The sequence below is a fragment of the Panthera leo genome, chromosome B3 (assembly GCF_018350215.1).
Source record: "Panthera leo isolate Ple1 chromosome B3, P.leo_Ple1_pat1.1, whole genome shotgun sequence".
NCBI classification, from domain to species: domain Eukaryota; kingdom Metazoa; phylum Chordata; class Mammalia; order Carnivora; family Felidae; genus Panthera; species Panthera leo.
Genome location: NC_056684.1, coordinates 6,357,725 through 6,385,322, shown reverse-complemented (window position 1 = coordinate 6,385,322; position 27,598 = coordinate 6,357,725). Strand labels below are relative to the sequence as shown.

General features: G+C 42.4%; 1 protein-coding gene across 8 annotated transcripts in view; it reads left to right on the top strand.

The window, feature by feature from the left end:
* FANCI (FA complementation group I) overlaps nt 1-27,598 on the top strand; it is a 101,870-nt gene that overhangs the window by 73,270 nt on the left and 1,002 nt on the right. For 5 of the 8 annotated variants that reach the window (XM_042941020.1, XM_042941021.1, XM_042941025.1 and 2 more), the window contains exons 18-37: nt 792-914; nt 5,453-5,521; nt 7,974-8,075; nt 9,059-9,232; nt 9,860-9,981; nt 10,491-10,655; nt 11,292-11,471; nt 14,488-14,654; nt 15,024-15,100; nt 16,223-16,339; nt 18,624-18,675; nt 19,466-19,593; nt 19,692-19,760; nt 19,934-20,027; nt 20,334-20,521; nt 22,100-22,153; nt 22,235-22,294; nt 25,184-25,258; nt 26,642-26,737; nt 27,009-27,125. In XM_042941020.1, the coding sequence (XP_042796954.1) occupies nt 792-914; nt 5,453-5,521; nt 7,974-8,075; nt 9,059-9,232; nt 9,860-9,981; nt 10,491-10,655; nt 11,292-11,471; nt 14,488-14,654; nt 15,024-15,100; nt 16,223-16,339; nt 18,624-18,675; nt 19,466-19,593; nt 19,692-19,760; nt 19,934-20,027; nt 20,334-20,521; nt 22,100-22,153; nt 22,235-22,294; nt 25,184-25,258; nt 26,642-26,737; nt 27,009-27,125 (2,229 nt within the window). The remainder of the gene's footprint in view (nt 1-791; nt 915-5,452; nt 5,522-7,973; nt 8,076-9,058; nt 9,233-9,859; nt 9,982-10,490; nt 10,656-11,291; nt 11,472-14,487; nt 14,655-15,023; nt 15,101-16,222; nt 16,340-18,623; nt 18,676-19,465; nt 19,594-19,691; nt 19,761-19,933; nt 20,028-20,333; nt 20,522-22,099; nt 22,154-22,234; nt 22,295-25,183; nt 25,259-26,641; nt 26,738-27,008; nt 27,126-27,598) is intronic. The other 3 variants (XM_042941022.1, XM_042941023.1, XM_042941024.1) reach the window with 3 other exon arrangements.

Genomic DNA, 27,598 nt, shown 5'->3' with positions numbered 1-27,598 from the left:
TTTTTTTTTGATTTAAATTATGTACTGTGTGATTTGTAAATAGCAAATTAATGAAACAATCTTATTAGGAATCCTTTGTTGCTCTAGTGTGATTCCGAAAAACTTTTGTTCATAACATATGGCAAAGATTAAATATTAGGAACACTGGGTGTCATTAGTGTATTGTTAAAATCATCCACATCTTAATAAGAAGACTAAGGCTGAGGAAGGTTAAATGACTGGCCCAAGGTGATGTAAGCAGTGAAGGGTAGAGCTAGGATTTGATCTGTCAGTATTAACTACCTCACTGAGATGCCTGTAGTAAGGGTTAGGAGTCTTGGTCTATAGTTACTGGATTTATTATTTAAAACAAGGGCTGTAATTCTTTGTCTTGTCCATTTCTAAACTAAACATTACCTACCTATAAAACTCTGAGGATTTTGTGGAAGCAAAAAGAGCTAGATTGTGCTAGCTCCTGAAAATATTTCAGGAAGCATTTAGACCTTTTAAGTATAATCAAGTATATTAAGACTACTGGATTCTAGTGGTGAAATCATCTGTGTGCCATCCTAAGCACCTAACATTGCCAAGAAAGACCTTAAGGGATAGAGAAGAGTTAATTTTGTTGAAATGCTTGAAAATTCTTACTCCAAACCAGAATAAGAGTGACACTTAGCACATCCTACTGGTGATTTTTGCATATGGGGAAAGCTAAATTTAAGTTTCTTTGACCAAGAACACAGGCTCGTTTTACCTTCTTTGTGAAAATTAATTTGGTAAAATATACAAGAACTGGCCTCTCTTCCTTTCAGGTCCATGTGGATGTTCACAGCCGTTACAATTCTGTTGCCAATGAAACTTTTTGCCTTGAGATCATGGATAGTTTGAGGAGATGCTTAGGCCAGCAGGCTGATGTTCGACTCATACTTTATGAGGTAAATCAGAGTGGAAGAAATATAGCAACCCCCAACTAATAGTCCTTTTTATTTTACTAAGTTTTTTCTGATTGTAAAAGTACAGTTCACTCTTCCTTGATGCAGTTAGGATTGGTAGTTTTGTGATGGCTAGCCAAAAGGTTGTTTAAGGTGAGGAATCATAAAGAATATTTGAAGTGCACCTGGGTGGCTCATTTGGTTGGGCATCCAACTCTTGATTTTGGCTCAGGTCATGATCTCACCATTCTTGAGGTTGAGCCCCACGTCGGGCTCTGTGCTGACAGTGCACAGCCTGCTTGGAATTCTTTGTCCGCCCCTCCCTTGCTCACGTACACATGTGCACACATACACTCTCAAATCAACATTTAAAAAAAAAAAAAAAAAAAGTCCGCACCTGATAAAAGGAATCTGAAACTTGCGTCTGAAATAAATGGTGAAAGACTAAATGTTTTTCCCTATAATCAAGAACAAAGATACTTGTTCAGCATTATAGTGAGGGTTCTATCCAATACGACGAGAAAAAGAAATAAAGGCATACAGATTTGAAAGGATGAAATGTGGCTGTCTTGATTTGCACTGTATGTAGACAGCAAAGAATCTACAAAAAAGTGAGTTTAGTAAGGTGGGATACAAAAACCAATTTTATACTAGCAGTGAACAATTGGAAATCAAAAAAAATTTATGGTAGATAAAAATAAAACACTTAAGGGTAGGTTTAACAAAGAATGTACAAGATATGTGCACTGAACACCTCAAAATATTGTTGGGAAATTAAAGAAGAAAAGGTAAATGAAGGATGTGCCATGTTTATAGATTGAAATGCTCAGCACAGTATTTTTAGTAATTTTAGTCTCAAAAAAGTCTGTAGATTCAGTGCAGTCCCAACTGAAATGCCAGGATTTTTTGGACAGAAATGAAGTTGATTCTAAAATGTAAAGGACCTAGTGGTGCCTGGGTGTCTGTCAGTTGGGTGTCTAACTCTTGGTTTTGGCTCAGGTCATGATCTCACAGTTCAGGAATTCAAGCCCTGCATCGGGCTTGGAGCGTCCTTGGGATTCTTCTCTCCCTCCCCCCCTCCCCCCTCCCCCCCTTTCTCCCTCCTCCTCCCTCCCCTCTCAAAAACAAAGAAACATTAAAAAAAATAAAATGTAAAGGACCTAGAAGGATCAAGACAATTGAAAAAGTATGAAGTTGCTCAGTGGATTTTTGACCAATATCCCAAGGTAATTTAGTAGAAAAAGGATGATCTTGTCAACAAGCTGTACTGGAACAATTGTTTATTGTATTGGAAGGGGGGGTCCCCAAAACCACCATGTTTAAAGATTTCTCTGGGAGGACTTTTAAACTCCGCATATATTAATTCTCATGGCTAACTATATTCTAGTTAAGGGATACAAAGCAAAATCAGCAGAAACAAGGGATACGTAGGGTAGAGTCAGGAAGAAACCAGGTGCAAGCGTCTAAGAATCCTCTCCAGCTGGGATTGCACAGTATGCACTTAATTCCTTCAGCAAATGAGTTGTGTCAACACATCAGTAGATAACAATTCCTCAGTAAAGGAAGCTTATTAGAGATGTGGTACCCAAGGTTTTTACGGGGTGCTGGTTTACATAGGCACTTGTGCTTATTAGCACATATCCAAATTCCAAACTTCCAGAAGAAAATAAAAATACTCAGCATAAACCACATTGTACAGTTTATACACAGTAAATTTCTATCATTTAGGGAAAACTTTTTATCAGTGTAAGGGACTGTTTACCAGCCAGATTCCCAGCCACCCATCAAGGGGCAATCTTGCAAGCAGGCTTTACTAAGGATGACAGTCTCAGATCTACTGTGTTAACTCTTCTCTGCAGTCCTCCACATGCAAAAAAGAATCTGCACTGAATGTAGCTCCAAATTTTAAAACTTAACTTGATACAGATCATGGACTGATCTATTAGGATATTGGTGTTCATTTGTTCATTAAAGACGTCACATCATCGATTTGTAAAAACTCTTTATGTGTTGGTATCAACACTGGTCATACTTGTTGCAGGGTGTAGGGCAGATGACCGTTTCCTTGATGATGCTGATGATGATACTTTATGTATATATGTATGTATGTATTTATTTATTTTACATCCAAGTTAGTTAGCATGTAGTGCAACAATGATTTCAGGAGTAGATTCCTCAGTGCCCCTGACCCATTTAGCCCATTCCCCCTCCCAAACCCCCTCCAGTAACCCTCTGTTTGTTCTCCATATTTATGAGTCTCTTATGTTTTGTCCTCCTCCCTGTTTTTATGTTAATTTTGTTTCCCTTCCCTTATGTTCATCTGTTTTGTCTCTTCAAGTCCTCACATGAGTGAAGTCGTATGATTTTTGTCTTTCTCTGACTAATTTCACTTAGCATAATACCCTCCAGTTCCATCCACATAGTTGCAAATGGCAAGATTTCATTCTTTTTGATTCCGAGTAATACTCTATTGTATATATCTACCACATCTTCTTTATCCATTCATCCATCAATGGACATTTGGGTTCTTTCCATACTTTGGCTTTTGTTGATAGTGCTGCCATAAACATGGGGGTGCATGTGTCCCTTTGAAACTGCACACTTGTATCCCTTGGATAAATACCTAGTAGTGAAATTGCTAGGTCGTAGGGTAGTTCCATTTTTAGATTTTTGAGGAATCTCCATACTGTTTTCCAGAGTGGCTACACCAGCTTGTATCTTGCATTCCCACCAACAATGCAAAAGAGATCCTCTTTCTCCACATCCTCGCCAACATCTGTTGTTGCCTGAGTTGTTAATGTGAGCCATTCTGACAGGTGTGAGGTGCTATCTCACTGTGGTTTTGATTTGTATTTCCCTGATGATGAGTGATGTGGAGCATTTTTTCATGTGTCAGTTGGCCATCTGGATGTCATCTTTGGAGAAGTGTCTGTTCATGTCTTTTGCCCATTTCTTCACTGGATTATTTAAAAATTTAATATTTGTTAACGCTAATTTTCCTTTTTGTCTTCTCTTTAAAAAAGAAAAATGTTGGGGCACCTGGGTGGCTCAGTCGGTTAAGCGTCCGACTTCGGCTCAGGTCATGATCTCGCAGTTCGTGAGTTCAAGCCCCGCGTCGGGCTTTGTGCAGACAGCTCAGAGCCTGGAGCCTGTTTCGGATTCTGTGTCTCCCTCTCTCTCTCTGACCCTTCCCTGTTCATGCTCTGTCTCTCTCTGTCTCAAAAGTAAATAAACGTTAAAAAAAAAAAAAATTTTTTTTTTAAATAAAAAAATGTTTAGGGGGTCAACTCTCATTTACTTTTTCTCACAAATGAACCATACAGTCTTTTTCCCAGTTCCAAAAAGAAAGTTCTCCCCAGGATTTAATTTTTTTTTTTTTAAGTTATTTATTTATTTTGGGAGATAGCACACATGAAGGGAGGGGCAGAGATAGAATCCCAGGCAGGCTCCACAGTGTCAGGGCAGAGCCCCATGCAGGGCCTAATCCCACGAACTGTGAGATTATGACCTGGCTGAAATCAAGAGTCAGATGCTTAACTGAGCCACCTAGGCCCCCCACCCCGCCCAGGATTTTAACTTAAGTAGTTTTTAACTATGACTGGGAAATACTGGATGGGAAGAAATATCACACAGTCATTTACTTTAGAGTGCTCAGGGCCAGGAGACATTTTTGAAGCGCTGGAAAGTAAGTGGAAATAATGTCCTAAAAGGGAAGGCTGTTAATGTAGGATGAGAGAAAAGAATGAAGACCTGGAACATTCTTGACTGTAAAGGAGCAAAGTACTCCAAATCCAGAAATGACCTGTTGTTTAAAAATTATGATGATTGTGGTCAGTTTATTAATCTGGTTCTCAGTGATCAAAGATCTCTTTTTAGGGATGCCTGGGTGGCTCAGTTAAGCATCATGACTTCAGCTCAGGTCATGATCTCGCAGTTGATGAGTTCGAGCCCCACGTCTGGCTCTGGGCTCTGTGCTGACAGCTTGGAGCCTGGAGCTGCTTTGGATTCTGTGTCTCCCTCTCTCTGCCCCTCCCCTACTCATGCTCTGCCTCTCTCTCTCAAAAATAAATAATAAAACATTAAAAATTAAAAAAAAAAAAGATTTCTTTAGTTCTTTTTAGGCAGATAACCTGAACTCCCTGAGTCATTTCTCTCTCTATAATTTCAGTCATTTTCAAAGAATTAAGAAATAGTGTAAAGAAATAGTATTGTTTAAAAAAATTTTGTTTTAATGTTTACAGTTAGGATTGTCCAGAGGCGCCTGGGTGGCTCACTCGGTTAAGTGTCTGACTCTTGATTTCAGCTCAGGTCATGATCTCACATTGTGAGATGGAGCCCTTTGTCAGGCCCTGCACTGGGTACGGAGCCTCCTTGGTATTCTTTCTCTCTCCCTCTCCCCTGCTGGTCTGTGCTTGCGTGCACCCATGCTCGCTCATTTGCTCTCTCTCAAAAGAAGTAAATAAGAAAAGTAAAAAAAAAAAAGTAAAGTTAGAACTTAGCGTATCTGTTAAAGAGCTTACTCTCTATTTGATTCCTCTTAGGGGTTCTACGATGTCCTTAGAAGGAACTCTCAGCTGGCTAATTCAATCATGCAGACCCTACTTTCACAGGTAATACATTTTTTTTTTATTTTATATGTTTATGGATATAGAGAATAGATAATAATACATGGAGAGGTGATTGACATTTTCCGGACTTTCCAAACTATAGAATAATTCCCAAATAGTACACTGGTACATTACGAACATGCCTGGGGTATGTGATGCTGTCCTGATGTTTTAATTACCACTTACCTACCTGCCCTTTTGCATCATCTTAACAGTTATTCTCTCAGGTAACAGTCTGCACCCTAAGTCAGAAGGACTTTTTGAAGAACCATTTGTATAAGGGCTATTAGCAGCTGTATCTGTTTGTTTTACTTCTAAAAGAATAGAGAGATGTGAAACAAATATAGCAAAATATGGATGTATTACATCTAGGTTACAGATGCATGGGTTATATTCTGTACTTTTCAGTTTAAAAAAGGATTTTTAAACTACTTCAAAAAAAAGATTTCAAAAGATGATCACTACGAAAAGAGTTCAGCTGGAGAATATCTGGCATAAATAAGACCATTTACACTCAACATTTATTCATTAAGCATTCCTTGAATCTATTTTTTAAAATACCTTTATTGAGATGTAATTTACATACCATATAGTTGACCCATTTAAAGTGTACAGCTTGGGACACCTGGGTGGTTCAGTCAGTTGGGCATCCAGCTCTCGATCTCAGCTCTGATCTTGATCTCAGGGTTGAGTCCAGGCCCCTGTTGCTCCACGCTGAGCATGGAGCCTACTTAAAAAAAATAAAAAATAAAAAAAATTAAGTGTACAACTCATTGGTTTTTAGTGTATTCATTGAGTTGTGCAGCCAGCATCACAATCGATTTTAGAACATTTATTTCATCACATCAGAAAGCCTCACACCCTTTAGCTAACCCCCCCTAATTTTCTCATTCTTCTCCCACCCACCTAGCCCTAAGCAGCCACTGATCTACTACTTTCTCTCTAGATTTGTTGTGGACATTTCATATAAGTGGAATCGTACAATATGTGGTCTTTTGTGACCGATGGCTTTCACTGAATGTTTTCAGTTTATCCATGTTGTAGCATTTATAAGTACTTCATTCCCTTTTATAGCAAAGTAATATTTTATTATATGGTATTTGAATCTTTTTTATATATTGAGAGTTTCTTGGTTTGTAACTCTCTCGAAGCTTCCCAGGTATGATCTGAAACTGGCCCCCATACTCAGAGGGCAGGGAGAGACCAAAGAAAGAAGCAGCTCGGGTGCCTAGGGGGATTGAATGTCCCAGTGACTCTTAATTTTGGCTCAGGTTGTGGTCTTGGGTTCGTGGGATCGAATCCCATGTTGAGCTCTTTGCTAATGACGCAGAGCCTGCTTGAATTCTCACTCTCCCTCTCTGTCTGCCCCTCTCCCATGTATGTGCATGCTCGCCCGCTCTCTCAAAAGAAATAAATAAACTTTAAAAGAAAAGAGAAAGAAAGGAAAGGAAGGAAGGAAGAAAGAGAGGGAGAAAGAGAGAAAGAAAAGAAGAAAGAAAAAAAAAAGAAAAAGAACCACTCCAGGTTGGAGGTAGCAGTTTTTTCATGTCCACCACTCGGCTAAAAAGAAAGTTCTCTCTTTTTTTCCCCCTATCCCCCCTACTTTTGTATGTCATTACTTTTGTTATAATTCTGAAGAAGCTCCATTTAAAGTTAAGATCTCGGATGTGTAGAAATTATTGGAAGGTCCTTATACTATTTATCTAAAGATTTCCATTGGGCCTCAAGCCTGATCCTATGCAAAATTTATATCCTATTAACTATAGTGTATCTTTTCAAACTGTTATAATCAGCCCATCAACATTCATATACTTAACAAGCATAGAAAATTGATTGAAGGTATGGAACACTGCTTCCCAACTCCGGTTAGTATGTGTGCCAGTAAAATTGTGCAGACTCTAAAAAGGAGAGAAATAATAGCTAACATTTCTTCGTCTCTATTGTGTGCTAAGTAGTGTTTTTAGCACTTTACATGTATTGGCGTGTTTAATTCTTACACAGCCTCATATGTTTATAGTAATATTTCATCACAGATGAGGAACGAAGGTATGGATGCCTTTACCAAAAGTATTAACACATGAGTCTTAACTGGGACCTGGACTCAGCCATTCTGACTCTAGAGCTTATTTATATGTTCTTAACTATCAAACTATATTGGAAATGCTGATTGCTTTAGGTTGTAGGTTCGTAGGTTTAGGAATTGATGTGAGACAGCATGATGTTTTGTGAGAAAGTTAGTGGAAATGGAGTAGGAAAGATCTCAACATGTTGCCTAAAGCAAGGGTAAAGGATGAGTTGAGGCAAAGCAACACATATTTTGCTGCATTGTTCTTTGGACACTTGGGAAATAGGTCTTAGATGGTGTTAAACATTAAAGGTGCCATTACTTGGACCAGTTAAAGAAGTGAAAAAGCATTCATGAGCCCTGGTGTGTTTTTTTCCTTACCACACATAGTTAAAACAGTACTATGAGCCAAAACCTGATGTGCTGCCGCCTCTGAAATTGGAAGCTTGTATTTTAACCCAAGGAGATCGAATCTGTCTACAAGAACCACTGGTGAGACTTTTATTCTTCCTATAACCATTATTTTTATTGTTAAATAAAAGCATCAACCCTGTTGAAAGAATCCGTCTTCAGGAAGAGATACCTTTCCTGAAAGCACTCTTCTGGTACTGCCAATGAAATTTTACTCTTAAATCTTCCCTCCTTATCTTTTCTTACCCATCATAAACCTTGGATCTGTTGGTAAGATATCTCCATGTTCACATTTTACAAAATCAAGGTATCCATCACCTCCCCTAAGAAGCATTTCATCTCCCATTTGTGCCTCTTTGACTATATAATATACTAAATATACTGTGGAATGGGGAAAGGAGGTCACTCAGCAGATGAACCCAGGAGACCTGCTTCATTAGTCTGGAGGGAGCGTATGATTTAGGCAGAGCTAGAATTGGCACTCTTGAACCCTCAGGGGAACTAGGACAGGTTGTTTTCCTATTCTTACTATCCAGCCTCAGAAAGACAGGAAAAAGAGAAAATAAAAACTGAAGCTCCACCACGCCAAGCAACTTAGAGCCCATGATGGGGAAGGAGGTGGTCTTTCATTTGTCAGATCCTGCCTCCATAAATGGGCCTTTTGTGCCATGAGGTGGAGATGCTCGGTTGGTCTCCCAGCGATTCCTTTCCTGTCTTCAGAACAGCCTCTGGGACTCAGTAGCCAGAGAGGATTTAACTTCACAACCAGGCTTCATGGTGTTTCCACTAGATCAGAAATAGCACATTCTGATGTTGCATTCTGAGGTGCCCACTACTTGCAAAGCCAGTTTTGGGAAAAGGTCGGGAAAGAATGCAAGAATACCTTTGTTAGTTCAGTTAGCTTTTTCCAGTTTTAATTCAGGTTGACTTAAGTAAGTTATTCATAATTTACTTTAGTCTTATAGGCTAAAATAACTTACTTTAGCCTTATAGGTTAGAATTATATGTTATCAACAGCCTCCTTCAGTTAAACACTCAAGAATGTTTACTATTTTCTTCTACAGGATTATCTGTTATGTTGTGTCCAGCACTGTTTGGCCTGGTGTAAGAGCAAAGTGATGCCCCCACAGCAGGAAAAAGAGGAGGAGGAGGAGGAGGGGGTCTATCAAGACCTGGAGGACCTATTGGAATCTATTACTAGCAGAATGATTAAGAGTGAGCTAGAGGACTTTGAACTGGTAATTGCTAAGTCTCAGCTCTATTGAACGATGGAGGCTGTTTTAATAGCTTATTAATTTTTTTAAGTTTGAGACAGTGCATGCAAGCAGGGGAGAAGCAGAGAGAGGGAGAGAGAGAATCCCAAGCAGGCTCCACGCACAGCCTGATTCAGGGCTCAATCCCACAAACTATGAGATCATGACCTGAGCTGAAATCAAGAGTTGGACGGTTAACCAACTGAGCCACCCAGGCACCCCGCTTATTGACTTTTCTTTAAAAGTTTATTTATTTATTTATTAAAAAATGTTTTCTAGCATTTATTTATTATTCAGAGCATGAGCATGGGAGGGGCAGAGGGAGGGGGAGACACAGAACCCGAAGCAGGCTCCAGGCTTTGAGCTGTCAGCACAGAGCCCAACACAGGGCTTGAACTCACAAATCGTGAGATCATGACCTGAGCCGAAGTTGGACGCTTTACCGACTGAGCCACCCAGGCACCCCTGTTTTTTAAGATTTTATTTTTAAGTAATCTCTACACCAAGCATAGGGCTCAAACTCCCAACCCTGAGATCAAGGGTTGCATGCTCCACTGACTGAGCCAGTCAGGTGCCCTGATAGCTTATTAATTTTTATCTTTTGTCTTTTAGGATAAATCAGCAGATTTTTCTCAGAGCACTGGTGTTGGCATCAAAAATAATATCTGTGCTTCTCTTGTGATGGGAGTTTGTGAGGTTCTAATAGAATATAACTTCTCCATAAGTAATTTTAGGTAAGGTACTGCCACATATAACTCTCCTTGCAATTTGATGAAGACTCCATTTTATGGTTTTGTTTTGTTTTGTTTTGTATTTTAACTCCAGCAGCATGGTAGGTACTAACAGACCAAAGGCCATGACACGGTCTTTTGTGAACATCTAGCCTGAGACAGAGAACCAAAACATATGCCACAGGGGCTGGGGATTGTTGTCCCTCTAGCAGGCTTCCATTTAGCCCAAATTTCCAGACCCTGAACTCAAGTTCTAATTTCAGTAGAGCAATTTTGATGGTTTGGTAGTACTGGACTTTCATGCTCTGCATTGACTGGCATAAATAAGAGAGAAAAAAACACAGCTGGATTAGAGTGATCTGGGAGTTAATGCAAGTTCATTCATTTATAATGTGTCTAAAATAGAACATCTAGAACACCTAAAGAAACATTGGGATTTCCTTATTGGGTGTGAAAGTAAACTACAATACTCTGATGCTTATCCTTAGTGGTCTCTTTTTCCTTTTATGCAGTAAGAATAAGTTTGAGGAGGTTCTGAGCTTATTTATGTGTTACAAGAAACTCTCTGACATCCTTAACGAAAAGGCTGGTAAAGGCAAAACTAAAGTGGCCAACAAAACGAATGATAGTTTTTTGTCCATGAAATTTGTGTCTGATCTTCTCACTGCTCTTTTCAGGTAAGGTGGTAATAGAGTGCTTAAAGATATCTGTGTAGTGAAGATAGTAACAGTTACCTAGATTCACTAGTATTATCTAGTTTGGATTCACAGTTCTTAATGTATATACAGTAAGAAGTAAGTCAGGAGCTTTTCGTAAGTTTCTTGAAATGAAAGCTGGATAATCTAGGTAGACACTTGAAAGAATACCTTGAATTATTTAAGGAAAACTCAGAAACAATGGACTACTTAACAAAAAGATAGGGATAAGTTGCAGTAAGGTATTGTAGGGAAATCTGCCGAAGTAGCTTGAATAGTATAACAGATAAAAAGGGAAAAAAGAAGAACCTGAATTGAAAAAACAAAGAACAACAACAAAGGAAACTAAGACTGACATTTTAATTTTATCAAAGTGAAGCGATTGGGGGAGGGAGGGGAGAAGATGAGGTAACACTGAGGATGAAGGTTGTAAAAGGTGTTGTGGCAGTGACTGTGGCCTGGGGTACCTGGGGTCTGTAAGTAAGAACTTGCTATGTCCTGCTTTTCTGAATAGTCCCTACAAAACCTAATTCCAGATCCCAACAGCAGTAGGGAAATCTGTTTCTCTCTCTCTCTCTCTCTCTCTCTCTCTCTCTCTCTCTCTCTCTCTCTTTCCAGGGACAGTGCCCAAAGCCACGAAGAGAGCCTGTCGGTTCTAAGGTCCAACAATGAGTTTATGCGCTACGCAGTGAGTGTGGCTCTGCAGAAGGTACAGCAGCTAAAGGAAACAGGGCATGTGAGTGGCCCCGATGGCCAAAACCCAGAAAAGATCTTTCAGAACCTCTGTGATATAACTCGGTAAGTCACTCTCACCCTCAGAAACCTGTTCTATTTGCTGTGGAATCTCCAAGAGAGGAAACGGGGTGGGGATGAAGGCGGTTTGAAGTTGGGTGCAGCCTAAGAGTGAAAGTGCAGTCGCTAAGTCTTTTTTCCTAGTCTTGCTTTAATGTGGAATGTTAGTTACATAGAAAATGTTCTTCTAATACTAGGAATAAAGAGGGATGTTGTAATGACTAAGTAGTTCATCAAGTAGGCATTACAGCTTTAATGTACATGTACCTAACAACAAAACACTAAAATTCTTTAAGCAAAAACCAATAGAACTGAAGGAGAAATAAGTAAATAATTCATCCCCTCTTAGAAATCATTAGAGAGTTGGTATTTAGAAAATCAGGAAGGACATAGAAGACTTAAGCCACATGATCATCCAGCTTGACTTAATGGGTATTTATATAATACTTAACAGTTTCAAAATGTACATTCTTTTCATGTGCACATGGTATATTTATCAAATGGACCATATTTTGGGCCATAAAATAAACTGAACAAATTTTTAAAATAGAACTCTGTATGTTCTCTGAGCACAATAGAATTAAACAAGGAAGTGGTAACAAATATTTTTAATTTTTTTAATATGTTTTTTAAATGGCTGGATTATCCTTGTATATTCAGAAATGAAATGCATTTCTGAATAATCCATACTCAAGGAGGAGGAAGTAAAAAATCAGAAAATGTCTTGAACAGAATGAAAATGAACACACTACATTTCATAATTTGTATGATCCAGCTAATGCGGTTTTAGGTAGAAATTTGTAACAGTCAGTGGTTACGTTAGGAAAAAAATAGCACATCTCTAAGCTCCCATGTTAAGAAAATAAAAAAAAAACAAACAGATTAAAGTGGAAGTAGGAAGGAAGTAATAAAGACAAAGTAGAACCATTGAAAACAGGAACAAATCATAGAGAAGGGATGAAGCCTGAAGCTGAATCTTTGAGGTCAGTAAATGCAATAAATCTTAGCCAGACTGGTGAGGAAAACAGAGAAGACCCAAATTAGGAACAGGAGATGATCACTGCTGACTCTACAGACAGTAAACATTGATAATGGTAGAAGGCTAACAACTTTATGCCAGTAAACTGGATTACATAAATGAAATGGACAAATCTTTTGAAATCAGGAAGAAATAGATAACTTGAATAATCCTGTGACTATGAAAGAAATTGAGGGGGCACCTGGGTGGCTCAGTTGATAAAGGGTCTGACTCTTGATTTTGGCTCACGTCATGATCTCGTTCATGGTTGGGGAGTTCAAGCTGACAGTGTGGAGCATGCCTGGAATATTCTCTTTCTCTCTCCCTCTCTGCCTCCCTTTCTCTCTCTCTCTCTCTCTCTCTCTCTGTCTCTCAAAATAAATAAATAAATAAACTTTATCCGAAAAAAGAAATTGAGGGGTATCTGACTGGCTTAGAAGAGCATGGGAGTCTTGATCTTGGGGTTGTGAGTTTGAGCCCCATGTTAAGGATGGAGGTAACTTAAAAATAAAATCTTTAAAAGAAAAAGAAACTGAATTTGTGGTTCAAAATTTTCCCTCAAAGAAAACTCCGTAACTAGATGTCCTTACTGGTCAATTCTACCAAACATTTAAGAGAGAAATAGTAACAATTTATGCAAACTCTTCCAGAAAATAGGAGAGAATAAATATGTCCTGATTCATTTTATGAGGCCAGCATTACCTAATGCCAGACTCAGACATGGTAAGAAAATTACTGACCAATTTCCCATTTGAATGTAGATGTAAAAAATATCATCAAGTTAAACCTAACAATTAGTAACGAACATGATGTAATTAAGTGGAATTTTTCTCAGGAATGCAAAGTTAGTTCAAAATGTGTAAATCAGGGGGCGCCTGGGTGGTTCAGTAGGTTAAATATCTGGCTCTTGATTTTAGCTCAGGTCATGATCTCACAGTTTGTGGGTTTGAGCCCCAAACACTGTGCCCTGATAACAGAGCCTGCTTGGGATTCTCTTTCCCTCTTTCCCTCCCTGACTTGTACCTGCTCTCTCAAAATAAATGAATAAACTTTATTAAAAAAAATTGTGTATCAGTCAATACAGTTCATATCAACAGACTAAAGGAAAACACTGTATAGTCATCTCAATACATGCAGAAAATTAAATTTGTGATAAAATCTCTCAGCAAACTAGGAATAAAAGAGAACTTTATTAATCTGATAAAGGGAATCCACAATACCTACCGTCAATACCATACTTAATGATTAAGGACTGAATGTCCCCTGCCCCTGCCTGGTGCTCTCACTGCTGCTGTTCAGCATCTAGCCAGTGCAGTAAGGCAGGAAAAAGAAATAAAAGGCATCCAGATTGGGAAGGAAGAAATAACTGTGTGTTCAAGGACATTATAATTGTCTACATAAAAAATTCCAAATTCCAAACTATACAGCAACATAGGTGAATCGAAGGAAGTATATGTTACATTAAGAGAGCTAGACTCAAGGGGTGCCTGGGTGGCTCAGTCGGTTGAGCGTCCGACTTCAGCTCAGGTCATGATCTCACAGTCCATGAGTTCAAGCCCCGCATCAGGCTCTGTGCTGACAGCTCAGAGCCTGAAGCCTGCTTCCGATTCTGTGTCTCCCTTTCTCTCTGCCCCTAACCCACTCATGCTCTGTCTCTCTTTGTCTCAAAAATAAATAAAAACATTTAAAAAAAAATTTAAGAGAGCTAGACTCAGAAAGCTACATATGAGTGCTACCATTTTTATATGTTATTTTGTAAATAGTGACACCATAGGGATAAGGAATCAGATCAGTGAGTGCTTGGAAAATCAGGAGGAGAGAACTGGCTTACAGAGGAGCCTAGGGGAACTTTTGGGATGATGAAAATGTCTTGATTGTGGGGATAGATGCACACCAATAGAAGTTTGCTAAAATTCATTGAACTGTACATGTATAGCATGTGAATTTTACAGTATATAAATTTACCTTGGTGAACCTGACACTAATCACTTTTCCTATTTTCAGGGTCTTAATTTGGAGATACACTTCCATTCCTACTTCAGTGGAAGATTCGGGAAAGAAAGAGAAAGGCAAGAGCATCTCCCTGCTGTGCTTGGAGGGCTTACAGAAGATATTCAGTGCCGTGCAGCAGTTCTTTCAGCCCAAGATTCAGCACTTTCTCAGGGCTCTAGGTGGGCATTTCGATTTTGATAAATTGGCTTGATCCAGGTTTCTCTTTCTTAACCAAACCTCTTGTGATTCTATTTGTTAACCTACCAGAGGACACCTGAGAGCAGTCCTAATGTGGCTAAGGAGTGACATCTAGTGGATTCAGAATTGGCATTTACTGGATTTTAACACGTAACCACAAATAGTGACTGGAAACTGAAAGATAGTATTAACAAATGGCAGAATGTTAGGAATATATTTAAATCTGCCCCTAGACTTTTTTTTTTTTTTTTTTTTTTTGGCTTTCTAAAAATTTAACTTCATATCAAAAGGCCAAAAAAGTGTCATAGTAAGTCCATTTCAGAGAAGATAGCGATCTTTTCCTTTCCTAGATGCCACAGGTGAGGAGGGAGAGGAGGTGGAAGGCAGTGTCACTCACAGAGCAGCGTTCCAGATCCGGCAGTTTCAGGTGAGAAGCCTTGGCAAGCTGCCCTGCTTGCCTGAGGACTCCTGCAGGGGGGCTCCTGCAGGGGGACTGTTAGCTGGGCCACCTGTGGGTGGAGCGGGCAGTGAGCAAGGAGGGCACGATTTCTTCTGGGTCACCATCCAGGCAACAGGACATAGCTCTACTCAGTGGAAGGTCACGCATTTAAGAGGATTCTGGGGAGGACAGGTGTTAAGCCACCCCAGCCTATAGCATTTGTTGCCTCCAAGAATCACTGTTAGAATTGACATGAAGAGATTGACTATTAAGGTAGAGAAGTTATGTCTTTGATTTGTGTCCATGTATAGGTTGATTTTGTCATATTGCATAAAGACCACTCATTGAAGCCTTAGTTGTTTTTTTTTATGTATTTTTTTTTTTTTAATTTTATTTTTGGGGGAGAGAGACAGAGCATGAGTGGGGAAGGGACAGAGAGAGAGAGAGACAGAATCTGAAGCAGGCTCCAGGCTCAGCTGTCAGCACAGAGCCTGACACGGGGCTCGAACCCATGAACCGTAAGATCATGACCTGAGCCAAAGTCTGGCCCTTAACCAGCTGAGCCACCCAGGCATCCTTTGAAGCCTTAATTTCTAACCACAGTATTAAAGTTCCTACTCTGTGCCAGGGACTGTTTCAGGTGCTGGGAATATAGCAGGAAAACAAAAGAAACAAAACTCCTTGGGGAGTTTACACTGAGCGAGGAAAGAAGACAAAACGGAGAGTATCTCAGGTGGTGAGAGAGGAACAGGGCAGAGGAAACCAGGAAGGTGTGTGGAATGCTGGGCTTGGGCCATGGTCTAAACGTGAGGTCGGTGGATGGGCCTCCGGAAGTTATGAACCACCCAAAGTTGGGTGCACTGTTCATTCCTGGGCAGGGTGTTAGAGGAGAAGGAGTTCATAGTTTTCAGGGGAACCCTCAGATTTGTGGTCCGTAATGGGGCAGAAAACTACTTGTTCGATCCAGGCTTATTTTCAGATTTTGTCCTCTTGGAATTTTGGTAGCATTGAATCCTTTCTTCCCCAGCCTTAGGAATCTCTGGCTAGAGGACTCTTCTCCGTGATAGGAATATATCTGCTGATTTTTCCACATGTGCTTTCCTTTCCCAGAGGTCCTTGTTGAATTTACTTAGCAGCCAAGAGGAAGACTTTAATGGCAAAGAAGCCCTCCTGCTGGTCACTGTTCTCTCCAACTTGTCCAAGCTGCTGGAGCCATCCTCCCCTCAGGTAGAGAGAAGTGCTACTTAGTCCCACCCAGCATGCATCCCTCAGAGGCAGGGAGTACAGTTGACCCTTGAATAGCACAGGTTTGAACTATGTGGATTCAAAGTACAGTTGATAAGTGCAGTCCAGTACTATAAATGTATCATTTTCTCCTGGTGATCTCCTTAATAAGCTTTTCTTTGCTCTAGCTTTATTGTAAAAGTATAGTGTATAATACATATAATGTACAAAATAAACGATGATAGACCATTGATGTAATACATAGGTTTCTGGTCAACAGTCAGCTATTCATAGTTACATTTCTGGGGAGTCAGAAGCTCTACGTGGATTTTTGACTATGCAGGGGGTCAGTGCCCCTAACCCCTGCACTGTTCGACGATCAACTGTATTGTATATATCTACATGTCCTCTTTTTTTAATTAATTAATTAATTATTTTAAAAGAGCACTTGTGAGAGGGGAAGGGGCAGAGAGAGAGGGAGAGAGGCCAAGCAGGCTCCACACTCAGCATGGAGCCCAACCTGAGGCTCAGTCCCATGACCATGAGATCATGACCTGAGCCAAAATCAATAGTCGGACACTTAACTGACTGAGCCATCCAGGAACCTCTAAATGTCCTCTTTAAATCTTATTTTTAAATAATATAAGATAATATATTTAATTATGCTCGTGAGTCAATATAAGATCTGGAAAATGTTCCCTTTCCTACATATTGTGTCTTCCATAACATAATTATATGCAGCCATATAGGGCAAGAACATACTGCTTTTTTTTTTTTTTTTTTTGGCCGTTGCCCTTGACCCTTGTCAGCAGTAAGCACTATAGGAAAAAAAAAACAAAAAACACCTTGTTTATCTTTGGTGCTTTTAACATTTTTCGCTTGTTTTTACTTGCTCTTGGTGTTCCCTCTTTTCTAAGATAAAAGCATACTAATTATGAAGGTGGCTCACATTGTGCAGTTGACTTTTCAGCAAGGTTGGCTGGTACCGAGTCCAGCTCCTAGCTGGTACCAAGTCCCTCTTTCTAGCTCCTCACGTCGTCCTGCTGCCAGGCCACTCACCCCCTTCACTGTCTGATGCTGCTGCAGCGAATAGAGCACCAGGAGAGAAAGTGTCAGGGAGTGGGGCAGGGGGGACATTTGCAGGAATTAATTGGATTTGGAAAGGCCCATGTATACAGAAAAATGCTTTAATTCAAAAATCATCACCCACCCACCCCCATCATTTCAGATAATCTCTAAATATTTTTAAATTTGAGTGGGTAATAAAGTCCTATGATTTGAAAACCGGAAATTATAAGAAGACACAATGAACGGTCTCCCTCCTGTCCTCCTCCACCTGTTCTGTTCTTTTCCCCAAATAAGTAATGTTTTTTAGTTTCTGAAGTATCCTTCAAGAGTTGCTTTATTCCTGTGGTAGCAAATATGAATATAGATTTTTTATTCTCAGCCCTGTCTGTCTTCACACAAAAGCTTGTTCTGCATCCAGCTTATTACATTTCCCGCAGTGTTCTGGAGACCTTTTTATACCCGTTCACAGAGATCTTTCAGAATTAGCATCAATTTATTTTTTACCTCAACAGATCAAAATTTGAGTTTTGAGTTTTTCCTGGTCATTTTGCACTTCAGTATACTGAATGCCAATGCCTTTGTGGCTGAAAACCTATTCAGGGAACTGCCAGAGCAGCAGGCAAGCTTGAGTTTGTGTCTGGCATCTCAGGACCCTGCTATCCCAAGACCTTAAGCCTCCTCTCCTTATCTAAGAAAACTGCATCTGGTTGTTTGCCTCTTCTTCCTTTCTTTCCCCTACTGCCTTCTGACCTCCTTTGGCCTCTTGGCTCCTAGAAGCTAATTCTGCTGTCTTTATGGCCAGGATCTTATTCTCCTGCATCTCTCCATTAGACTGATATTCTTAAAGATGTCTCAAGTGTGGAAAGAATGAGGCCTTTGGGAAGGGGTTGAAAAAGGGTGCATTAGTCCTCGACCATGGTGGTAGGGGTAGAGGAAGCTCAGGGGGGTAAGAGTCCAGACCTCAGGACCTTTGGTCCTTAATGAGAGCACAGACTGAGAATTAAGTCATATGTTTATTATATTGTGAGAGAAGAATCACTAATTCTTCTAATAATTTTAGACTTATTTTTATGCTGTTCTTAGTAGATTATCACTTTAGATCCAGGCACATGTTTTGGCAGCTGATGAGATTTGGAAAGGTCTAGACTCCTCCAGTCTGACAGCACCTAGGTCTGTTTTGTCTGTTGGCATGTTTCTTTAATATCTGAATAATCTCTAGTTTGTGCAGATGTTATCCTGGACATCCAAGATTTGCAAGGAAAACAGCCAGGGTAAGTTTCCTTTCTTGTTTCCTTTTAGGCTTTATATAAAATCGTCTTTACCAAATATATTGCATTTTGAAAAGGAAAGGTACTCATTACACAGTCACCAGAGTAACCAAACTGAGAAGGATCCACAGTACCGAGTACTGGTAAGGATGCGGCACAGTCAGCCCTCTCATCCGCCGCTGGTGGAGGTCTGCGTTTGACGGAGCCGCTTGGGAAGCTGTTGGGCAGTATCTGATTACAGTCCAGCAGTCCCACTCCTGGATCCTCACAGCAGTGCTATTTTAATAGGCGGAAACAAACCCACTTGTCTGTCAGCAGTGGAGTGGATAAAGGAATGGCTGTGTGCACGCACACAAACTGCCAACACATAACGTGCAGGAATTGCACAAACGTGATGGTGAACAGAAGAAACCAGAGTACTTAAAGAGTACTTACTGCTTGGTTCCATTTACATAAAGTTCAAAATCGGACAAAACTAGATGTGATGGTAGAAATCAGGACAGCCAGTTCCTTGCTGGGGCAAGTGAGGTAGGAGGGGAGTTTCTGGGGTGCTGGAAACATTCTGTTTCTTGATCCGGGTACTAGTTATACAGCGATAGTGACTGCCTAATGATAGGAAACCTCTCCCTTCTTTGGGCCCATGGACAGAAGTGTGCCTTGGTGGGAGAGCTGCCCTGGATGGACTGTGCGCAGCACTGCGGTATCATACATGGCAAGCCACGTTTCTGGGTAGGCACGCCATCCCCTAAAGACTGGGTTATAATTATCAATTTTCTCTCCTTCCCACTCTTAGAGGATGCCTCGTTTTGTAAGGGCTTGATGAATTTGCTCTTCAGCCTCCATGTTTTGTATAAGAGTCCTGTCATCCTGCTGCGTGACTTGTCCCAGGACATCCACGGGCATCTCGGAGACATAGACGAGGTACTGTAGCGAGCCTTCGCTTACGGCACCCTGAGTGGGGATCGCGACTGGGGGACAGCTTTACTGCCATTGTATCTCCCCTGTGTTTGCCTCCTCAGGATGTAGAGATGGAGAAAACAAATCACTTTGCGATGGTGAATTTGAGAACAGCTGCTCCTACTGTTTGTGTAAGTGTGGATCCCCAAGCCATGGGAAATAGTCTTATCGTTCCTTCCATTTTATTCCATGTGAAGAGTAAATTGTAGTGGCTCGTGTCCTGAGGCCTGTAACCCCGCCTGCAGGTGGCTGTGGTTGCTGTGTTCCACCAGTGAGCCACACTGGACATTCTTTGCTTTCACAGTTACTTGTTCTGAGTCAGGCTGAGAAAGTCCTAGAAGAAGTGGACTGGCTGATCACCAAGCTTAAGGGACAAGTGAGCCAAGAAATGTTATCAGGTAAGATGCGTTCAGGATGGCGTTTCAAGAATAGTGAAAAGAGTCCACCAAAATCCAGATTGGTGTGTAAAAGGGCAGCTTGATTCGTTTGTTGGTTTGAGCCGGATTTCCAACATGATGGAAAAAGTAGACTGTAGTGTGGCTTATGACAGAATGGCTACTGATTCACTCTGCATGATGAATTACATGCTCGTTGTCCCTACAGACTTCCCGTTTGATGGTGGTTAGTTGATTTCTAAATTTCCTTCACTTGAACTGGAAAATAAGGTCAGTGGGTCTGAATGTGCCAATTTCGTTTCCCTTTAGAAGAGGCCTCTTCTCAGGCAACCCTACCAAATCATCCTATCGAGAAAGCCATCATCATGCAGCTGGGAACTCTGCTTACATTTTTCCACGAGCTGGTGCAGACAGCCCTGCCATCAGGCAGCTGTGTGGACATCTTGTTAAAGGACCTTTGCAAAATGTACACCATCCTCACAGCACTTGTCAGATACGTGAGTATCGGAGAGGTGACCAGAGCCACTCCCACCGTGCTGCCCCAGCCAGCCCAAGACTAGGCCAGGGCAGCTGCTCACTGCTGTGGAGGCCTCTGTACAGAGCTCTTTTTGCTTTTTTCCGTGCAACTCGTGGTTTGATTCTGGTTTGGTCAGTAGGTGGCAGGTGTCTCCATAATGGGCCAGGAAGAAACAGTTGATGACATGAATTCTAAATCTCCTTTAGAGGCTCTTATTTTTTGGCATGTAGGTATGTGACCCCTAATTGAGAATTCTGCCCCTTCGAATGCCTTCTAAGACTTAATCTAAACTATAGCTAGAGAATTCAATCCGATTCCTTATTGCACACAAATTACACTGTTTCAAACCAGTCTGGGCACTAAAGAGGTGTTTATTCCTTCTCTCCTTCCATTAACAAGTAGGTGTTAAATGCCTTACGGGTACTTGGGTCAGGTCAGGTACTTGGGTAGGAGAAAGGTAATTTTTTTAAATGCAAGGCATAGTCTGCCCTAAGTGTCAGTTAATGCACCTTATGCTTAATCTGTTAACAGAGAACTCTTTTCTTGCACTTGGAATATTTTGGTCCTCAGCAAACATTCGGAAGGTGGTAGGAACTGGCTGATTTAGTTTTGATTCTGGCAGTGATCCATATGAAATACTTAGAAAGGTGTAGACAATCCAAGAAAGGTGGTAGACCCCCACGTGGTGTCCCCAAACAGCAGTGCGGCCATCTCTGAGAAGGTGTGGATCTGGCCATGTGGTGTGGCTCCTACACTTCTGTAGTGGAAATACTGAAAGCTGCTTCTCTCTGTTGGCATTTTTCTAACGTTTGTTTATTTTTGAGAGCATGGATGTGCAGGCGGGGGAGGGGCCAAGGGGGGGTTGTGCAGAGAATCCAAGCAGGCTCCGTGCTAACAGCACAGAGCCCGATGTGGGAGTCAAACCCACGAACCATGAGATCATGACCTGAGCTGGAGTCAGTCTGGTCCCTCAACCGACTGAGCCACCCAGCTGCCCCTTTATTGGCAGTTTAAAGAAAAATTTTTTTTAATGCTTGTATTCATTTTTGAAGGAGAGAGAGACAGAGTGTGAGTGAAGAAGGGGCAGAGAGAGAGGGGGAGACACAGAATCCGAAGTAGGCTTCAATTAAGACTCTGAGCTGTCAGCATGGAGCCCAACATGGGGCTCAAACTCACGAACGGTGAGATCATGACCTGAGCCAAAGTCAGACACTTAACCAACTGAGCCACCCAGGTACCTCTGTTGGCATTTTTAAAGGAAAAACAGCAAAGTCATTGCTTTTTAGATGTAGGGACCATCAGCCTGAAGGATTTTTAAAGTAGTAAGCTGAGCAAGTCGGAAACAGAAACCCTTCATTGCCTGTTGTCTGGGGGGCTCAGGAGTCTTGAGGAGGGGACAAAGGAGAGCTTGTGTCTAGGCTTCTCTGTGAATAGGGTAGCTTGTTTTCTTTCCCATCTCGTCAGCAGTGAGCCCCACTCCCTTAGCCCACTGAGTCACCTGGAGGTGTCTGGGAACATTGCTAGAGGATGTAAACTAAATCTGGAAATTTTTGGTTAGTATCTCCAGGTGTGTCAGAGCTCCAGAGGAATTCCAAAAAATATGGAAAAGCTGGTGAGTTGCAAATTCCTTTCCTAGGAATGGGGAAGCATTTTATTCTTACAGTTACATTGGTTTTCTTCTCTTTTGCTTCAGGTAAAACTGTCCGGTTCTCATCTGACTCCTCTATGCTATTCTTTCATTTCTTACATTCAGGTAAGTGGTTCAGAGTCAGTACCAAAATAGATCTTCCAGTAAGAAAGGACTTCCTGTGTCCCCATGGGACCGCTTGATCATGTGAGCCAAGTGTATACGAAGTTTCTTCCCTACTTACCGTAAGCCAAAGGTGACTGCCCCTTTGGGATCAAGCCAAGGCTTGAGGTCTTCATTTATACAAAGAAAAAAAAGTCTTACTTAATTTGGAGAAAGTGATATGCTTGCATTTGGAGCAGGGAAGGAATATGCATGCTTGGGCTGTGACTTGGTTCATTTCTAGGTGATTCTAAATCTATGCCATCAGCCGTCCTTTAGTGTGTGAGTGAGCACATAAAGGGCTGAGATCAGTGCAGTGTATTTGGGAACAGCAGCCCTTTCAAGGAGGCAGAGGGCGTATGGGCTGTTCCTGTCATTTGCTCAGACCCCTTTCTTTCTTCTCTAAATTAAAGTGATGGGCTCTTTCAAGATTTGGAGACATTTTAAATGTCATTTGGCAGCAGATACCATCAGGTTCTTGTAATACTTGAGTCACTGTTAACTGTTGGCTTACACCAGGGATTGGCCGGCTCTGCATCATTGGCCTCTCTTGAGCCGGATAATTCCTTGATGTGGGGCCTCTTGCATGCATTCTGGGATATTGAGCAGCATCCCTGGCCTCCACCTTCCAGATGCCAGTAGCAGCCTCCCAGTTGTGACAACCAAAAATGTCTCTAGAAATTGCCAAATGTCCCAAAGGGGCCCTGAAGACCCAGTGTCTTCGGGGGCCACTTAGTCACTAAAGTTCAAAGTATTGCAGGGCAGTTCTTGATCTTCAAGGAGTCCAGCAGATGTTCACTAACGGGTCAGTTCAAGCAATGGACTGTGACTGCTTTCATAGTGAAGCCCTACTTGTTCTCTCCCTCTGCATCGTGCACAGGCACATCTTGCATCGGTAACTGCTTCGTTATGGGTATCGGGGGTGCTTCCTCCCCTCCCCTTGTGAATCAGTGACCGAGCAGTCTGTCATCTGCATTTGGCCAGAAAAGTTCTGAATAGTGTGCCGATAGCTGAGGTTCTCTGTCCCCTTGCCTTTGTGCCAGGCTCGTGCTATGGGTCAGGTCTTCTGTCTGGCCACAGCTTATGACCTGCTCTCACCAAGCTGTTTCTTCTGGCCCTCTCCTGGGACCTCGCCTGCATGCTTGCTCAAAACTGTTCACATAGGTGCCAGAGAGGGAGGGAGGGAGGGAGAGATAGAATCCCAAGCAGGCTCCATGCTCAGTGCGAAGTCTCACACAGGGCTCGATCCCACAAACCAGGAGATTATAACCTGAGCCAAAATCGGGAGCCGGTCACTTACCCACATTCGGGGCACCTGGGTGGCTCAGTTGGTTATGTTCTAATGAGACTTCATTTTCAGAAACAAGCTGTGGTCTGGTCTTGGCCTATGGGCTGTAGTTTGCCAATCCCTCCTCCAGAATCACACCTGATATTTGTTGTCATGTAAAGTATTGGAGGGTTTTGCATATGTTTCTGACCCATTTCCCCCACCCACACAAAAACCAATTTATGTGTTCTCAGGGTGTTTTCCCCCTTCCCCATCTGTATTTGACTTAAAGCCTGACAAGTCAGCTGATCCACAGGCAGACATTTTTCTCTGTGAGATGTATTTAATGAGCAACCCTGGGCAAAAAGTGTATGGCTCCATTAATTCCACCTCTTATCTAAAAAGCAGCATTGCATTTGCCACGTCTTTCAGAGAGCTGTTTATTCTCTTACATCCTCATCTCTTTTCCCCACAGCCTTGGATCTCAATGAGAAGAAAGCAGTGCAAACCAGTAATTCAAAACCCTTAAGCATGCTGCTCAGAACATGTACCTTTAAATGGTGCCTCTTCTGGCTGTGATTTCAGTCCTTCCTAAATCAGCAGGAATGGGCAGTGGACAGGATCCCATCTTGGGTACCACCTCTAGAAAGACCCCTTGCTTCCCACTTGGTCACATGGGTTCGATCTATGGCTGTTTCCCTGCCACTTTCTTAAAAGGGCTTCACTCTCTACCCTGCCTTCCAGGACTAAAAATAGACCTTTATACCAGCTCCTCTGGAATCCCTATCATTTCTTAATTTCCAGAACATGCCATGGGACTAAGACTCCAGCCTCTCACACATGGTTCTAGTGGTACAATTCTCCCCATTTTCAGCTTTGCGTTTTTAAACCTCTTACTTGTCCCATGAGGCCTGTGTGTTTCTTCTTGGAAGGCACACAACGCCCCTTCAGGGAAAGGTTCCCATGTTTTGTGTGCCTCACACGTGACGTAGGTCTTGACCGTCTTCTGCCTCATCTTGTACTTTTTGGTTCCTTTTGCGATTATTTACAACACAGGAAAGTGTTCGTATGACCTCTGAACCCTTCTCAGGCACGTAACCACGTGGCACACGGACATGTCTGGTGTCTGCCTCGAAGTGGGAAGGCTGGAGGCCCTGGGAGCAACCTCTCCAGCTTCCTCTCCTTCATGGGAAACCCTTTGAGCCAACTGCCGAGTTGGGAAATCCCTATTCCTGCTGCCATCGTGACAGTCCCTGTTTTCAACCATCCTTTGTACCTCTCCAGTCCCTTGGTGGGTCTGGTACAAGAACAGTCATTCCTGCCCTCACTTTCATGTGCTAGTTCTAAGAGGGAGATTGTAAACCTCCCAGCGATTAAAAAAAAAAAAAAAAAAAATCTGAGGATCGTAAAGCATCACAGAATGTTCCCCCTCTTCCAGCATCTGCTGTCAGTTATCTCCACCCGGACATGGTCCCCTATAGAGTCCCCATATTCTGCTATCCTCACCTTCTTCGAAAATGACCACTGGCCTGCTAGCTCCCGTGAAGAATCTTCAGGAATGAGAGAATTTGTTTCTGTTTCTTCAGAACAAGAGGAGTCAGAGCCTAAAATACACAGGAGAGAAGAAAAAGGGGAAAACCGCTGCTGTTGCCACAGCCATGGTAAGCAGCCCACACTGCCGGCTGATGCAGCAGCACTCGTGAGCCTTGAGAAAGAAGCCAGTCACAGACCGCACATGCTGGAGGCTTCCATTTATGTGACAGGCCCAGAATAGGCAGGTCTGAGAAGACAGAAAGCAGATTAGTGGTTGTCTGGGGTGGGGGAGTGGCTGCTGTGAAACAGGCATGGGATTTTTCTGGGGTGTGTGTGAAAATGGCTTAAGATCTATTGTGGTAACTGCACAACTCTCAGTATAAAAAACACTGAACCGTGCGACAAAAATGGGGAGGTTGTGAGAGGTGTGAACTAGAGCTCATTAATGCTGCCACCTCAATGTGTGGGTGCACGTGTGCTTCTCAGCTCACAGGATTTGTATTCAGGTGGAACATCTTTTTCCTCCACCAAAAACTGCATACTTTATTCAGAAAGTGCCAGAAAATCTCAAGCTCTTTCTTTAAAAATGGAAATGGCTTTGGATTCCCATTGGAAAGGAATTATTTTAGGAAGGGCTGATGTGTGTGGAAGATGCCCCCTCAAGGACGTGCCAGTGTCAGTGAGGGGACAGGAGGAGGGTTCTCCCGGACACTGCTGGAACAGGTGCACAGTAGTGGCCTCTCAGGGGCCGTTTGGCAGTAAGTGCTGTATTTCAGGAGATCTCCACACTGTGCTTTACAGCAGTTCCACTCTTAGGATGTAGAAACTGTAAAGGCCTGTGTCCAGGACAGTCGTAGTAGTGTCATTTGCAAAAGCGAGATACTAGAAACACTCTTACAAGATGGAAGATATGCACTAAGTGGACTGGCTAAAAGGCTTATGGTCTATTTATACCGTAGGATACGACTTAGGCATGAGAAAATACAAATCTAAATGTTCACATATAGAAATGTTCAGACGTAGAGCTATCTCCAAGATAATGTGATAAAAAAGAAAAAACAATGTCCTCCATTGTGGGCTTTATAAAAAAAAAAAAGTACAGAACACATCGATGTGTGTACATTTGGGAGGACCCACAGATTACAAATCAGACTGGGAGAAATCTGATCCCAATGGTGAAAACTAGAAAGGCACTGGTGGGCTCACTGTGTTAAGTCAGGGAAGCAACCAGATTTCTACAAACGGTCCTTCTTCCAGCCGGTCTGTAAAACAGGTACTGAGGAATTGTAAATGGAGAGATTTGCTGCTGTCTTCATCCGCGTCCAGGTCCTTCGAGGAGATTGAACTGGCAGAAATCTTAGATTACTGGAATATGAGGAATCCTGCATTTGACTGGAGGGCAGATCTAGCTTTCTCCTGCAAAGCCAAGAGCAGCTCTGCGGACTGTTTCAGAGGACAAGTCTGAAAGCCCTTGAATCTGAAATTTAGGTCTCGTCTTCTTTGCCCTGTAGGCCCGAGTTCTTCGGGAAACCAAGCCAATCCCTAACCTCATCTTTGCCATCGAACAGTATGAAAAATTCCTCATCCACCTTTCCAAGAAGTCCAAGGTAAACATCCTCCATTATCTTCTAGTGTTTCCATTTACCCTGCCAGGGGGCCTGGCACACACAAGCGGCACAGCGTGGGGAAACCACAGCCCTTTGCTCTGTGATCTGATGGCCTGAATGCAAACCTCACATTAGGGACTGATCGAAAAGCAGGTCAGGTGGGCGCATGCTCGCTCCAAGTCGGCACCGAAGGGTTCGTTGGAGGCACAGCAGCAGCACCTCCGGGTGGCCCTGGCGGGACCTGTCATATAGGTAGGAAAACCTGTTGCAGGTGAACCTGATGCAGCACATGAAGCTCAGCACCTCACGAGACTTTAAGATCAAAGGAAACATCCTGGATATGGTTCTTCGGGAGGAGGAGGAGGACGACGACGATGACGACGACGAGGTCAGTGCCTGCTCCTGACTGGAGCGCAGCAAGCCCGGCCACCCTTCCTACTGGCTGGGAGCAGCATGGCTGAGGGGAGGGGGCCAGAGAGAGGGGGCGGAGGGGGTCAGGCGAAGCCGAAACTTAAGGGCTGTCAAGAGAAGGGCTAGGAGTTTGGCACCATATGAAGTTACCCAGTTTTGTGCACATTTTGGGGTAGACCTTTCCAGAAAGGGGGTGGTGACACACGTTCTCACCATGGGGTCTCCTGTGACCTTTTGAACCATTGGAAAATGACTACTTCCTCTCCCTGGGCCCTCGTCGTGAGGGCCTCGCCGTGAGGAGTTCAGGTAAAGCTTCCTGCAGCCCACCCACCCCCACGTCTCAGCCTCCTCTGGCCCGTTAGCTCTTCCAGTTGCGGTAGCGCCCCCAAGCCCCGTGAGCTCCTACAAGTTTCATTGGCTCAGGTCCGTCTGACGTGGAAACTGACATAA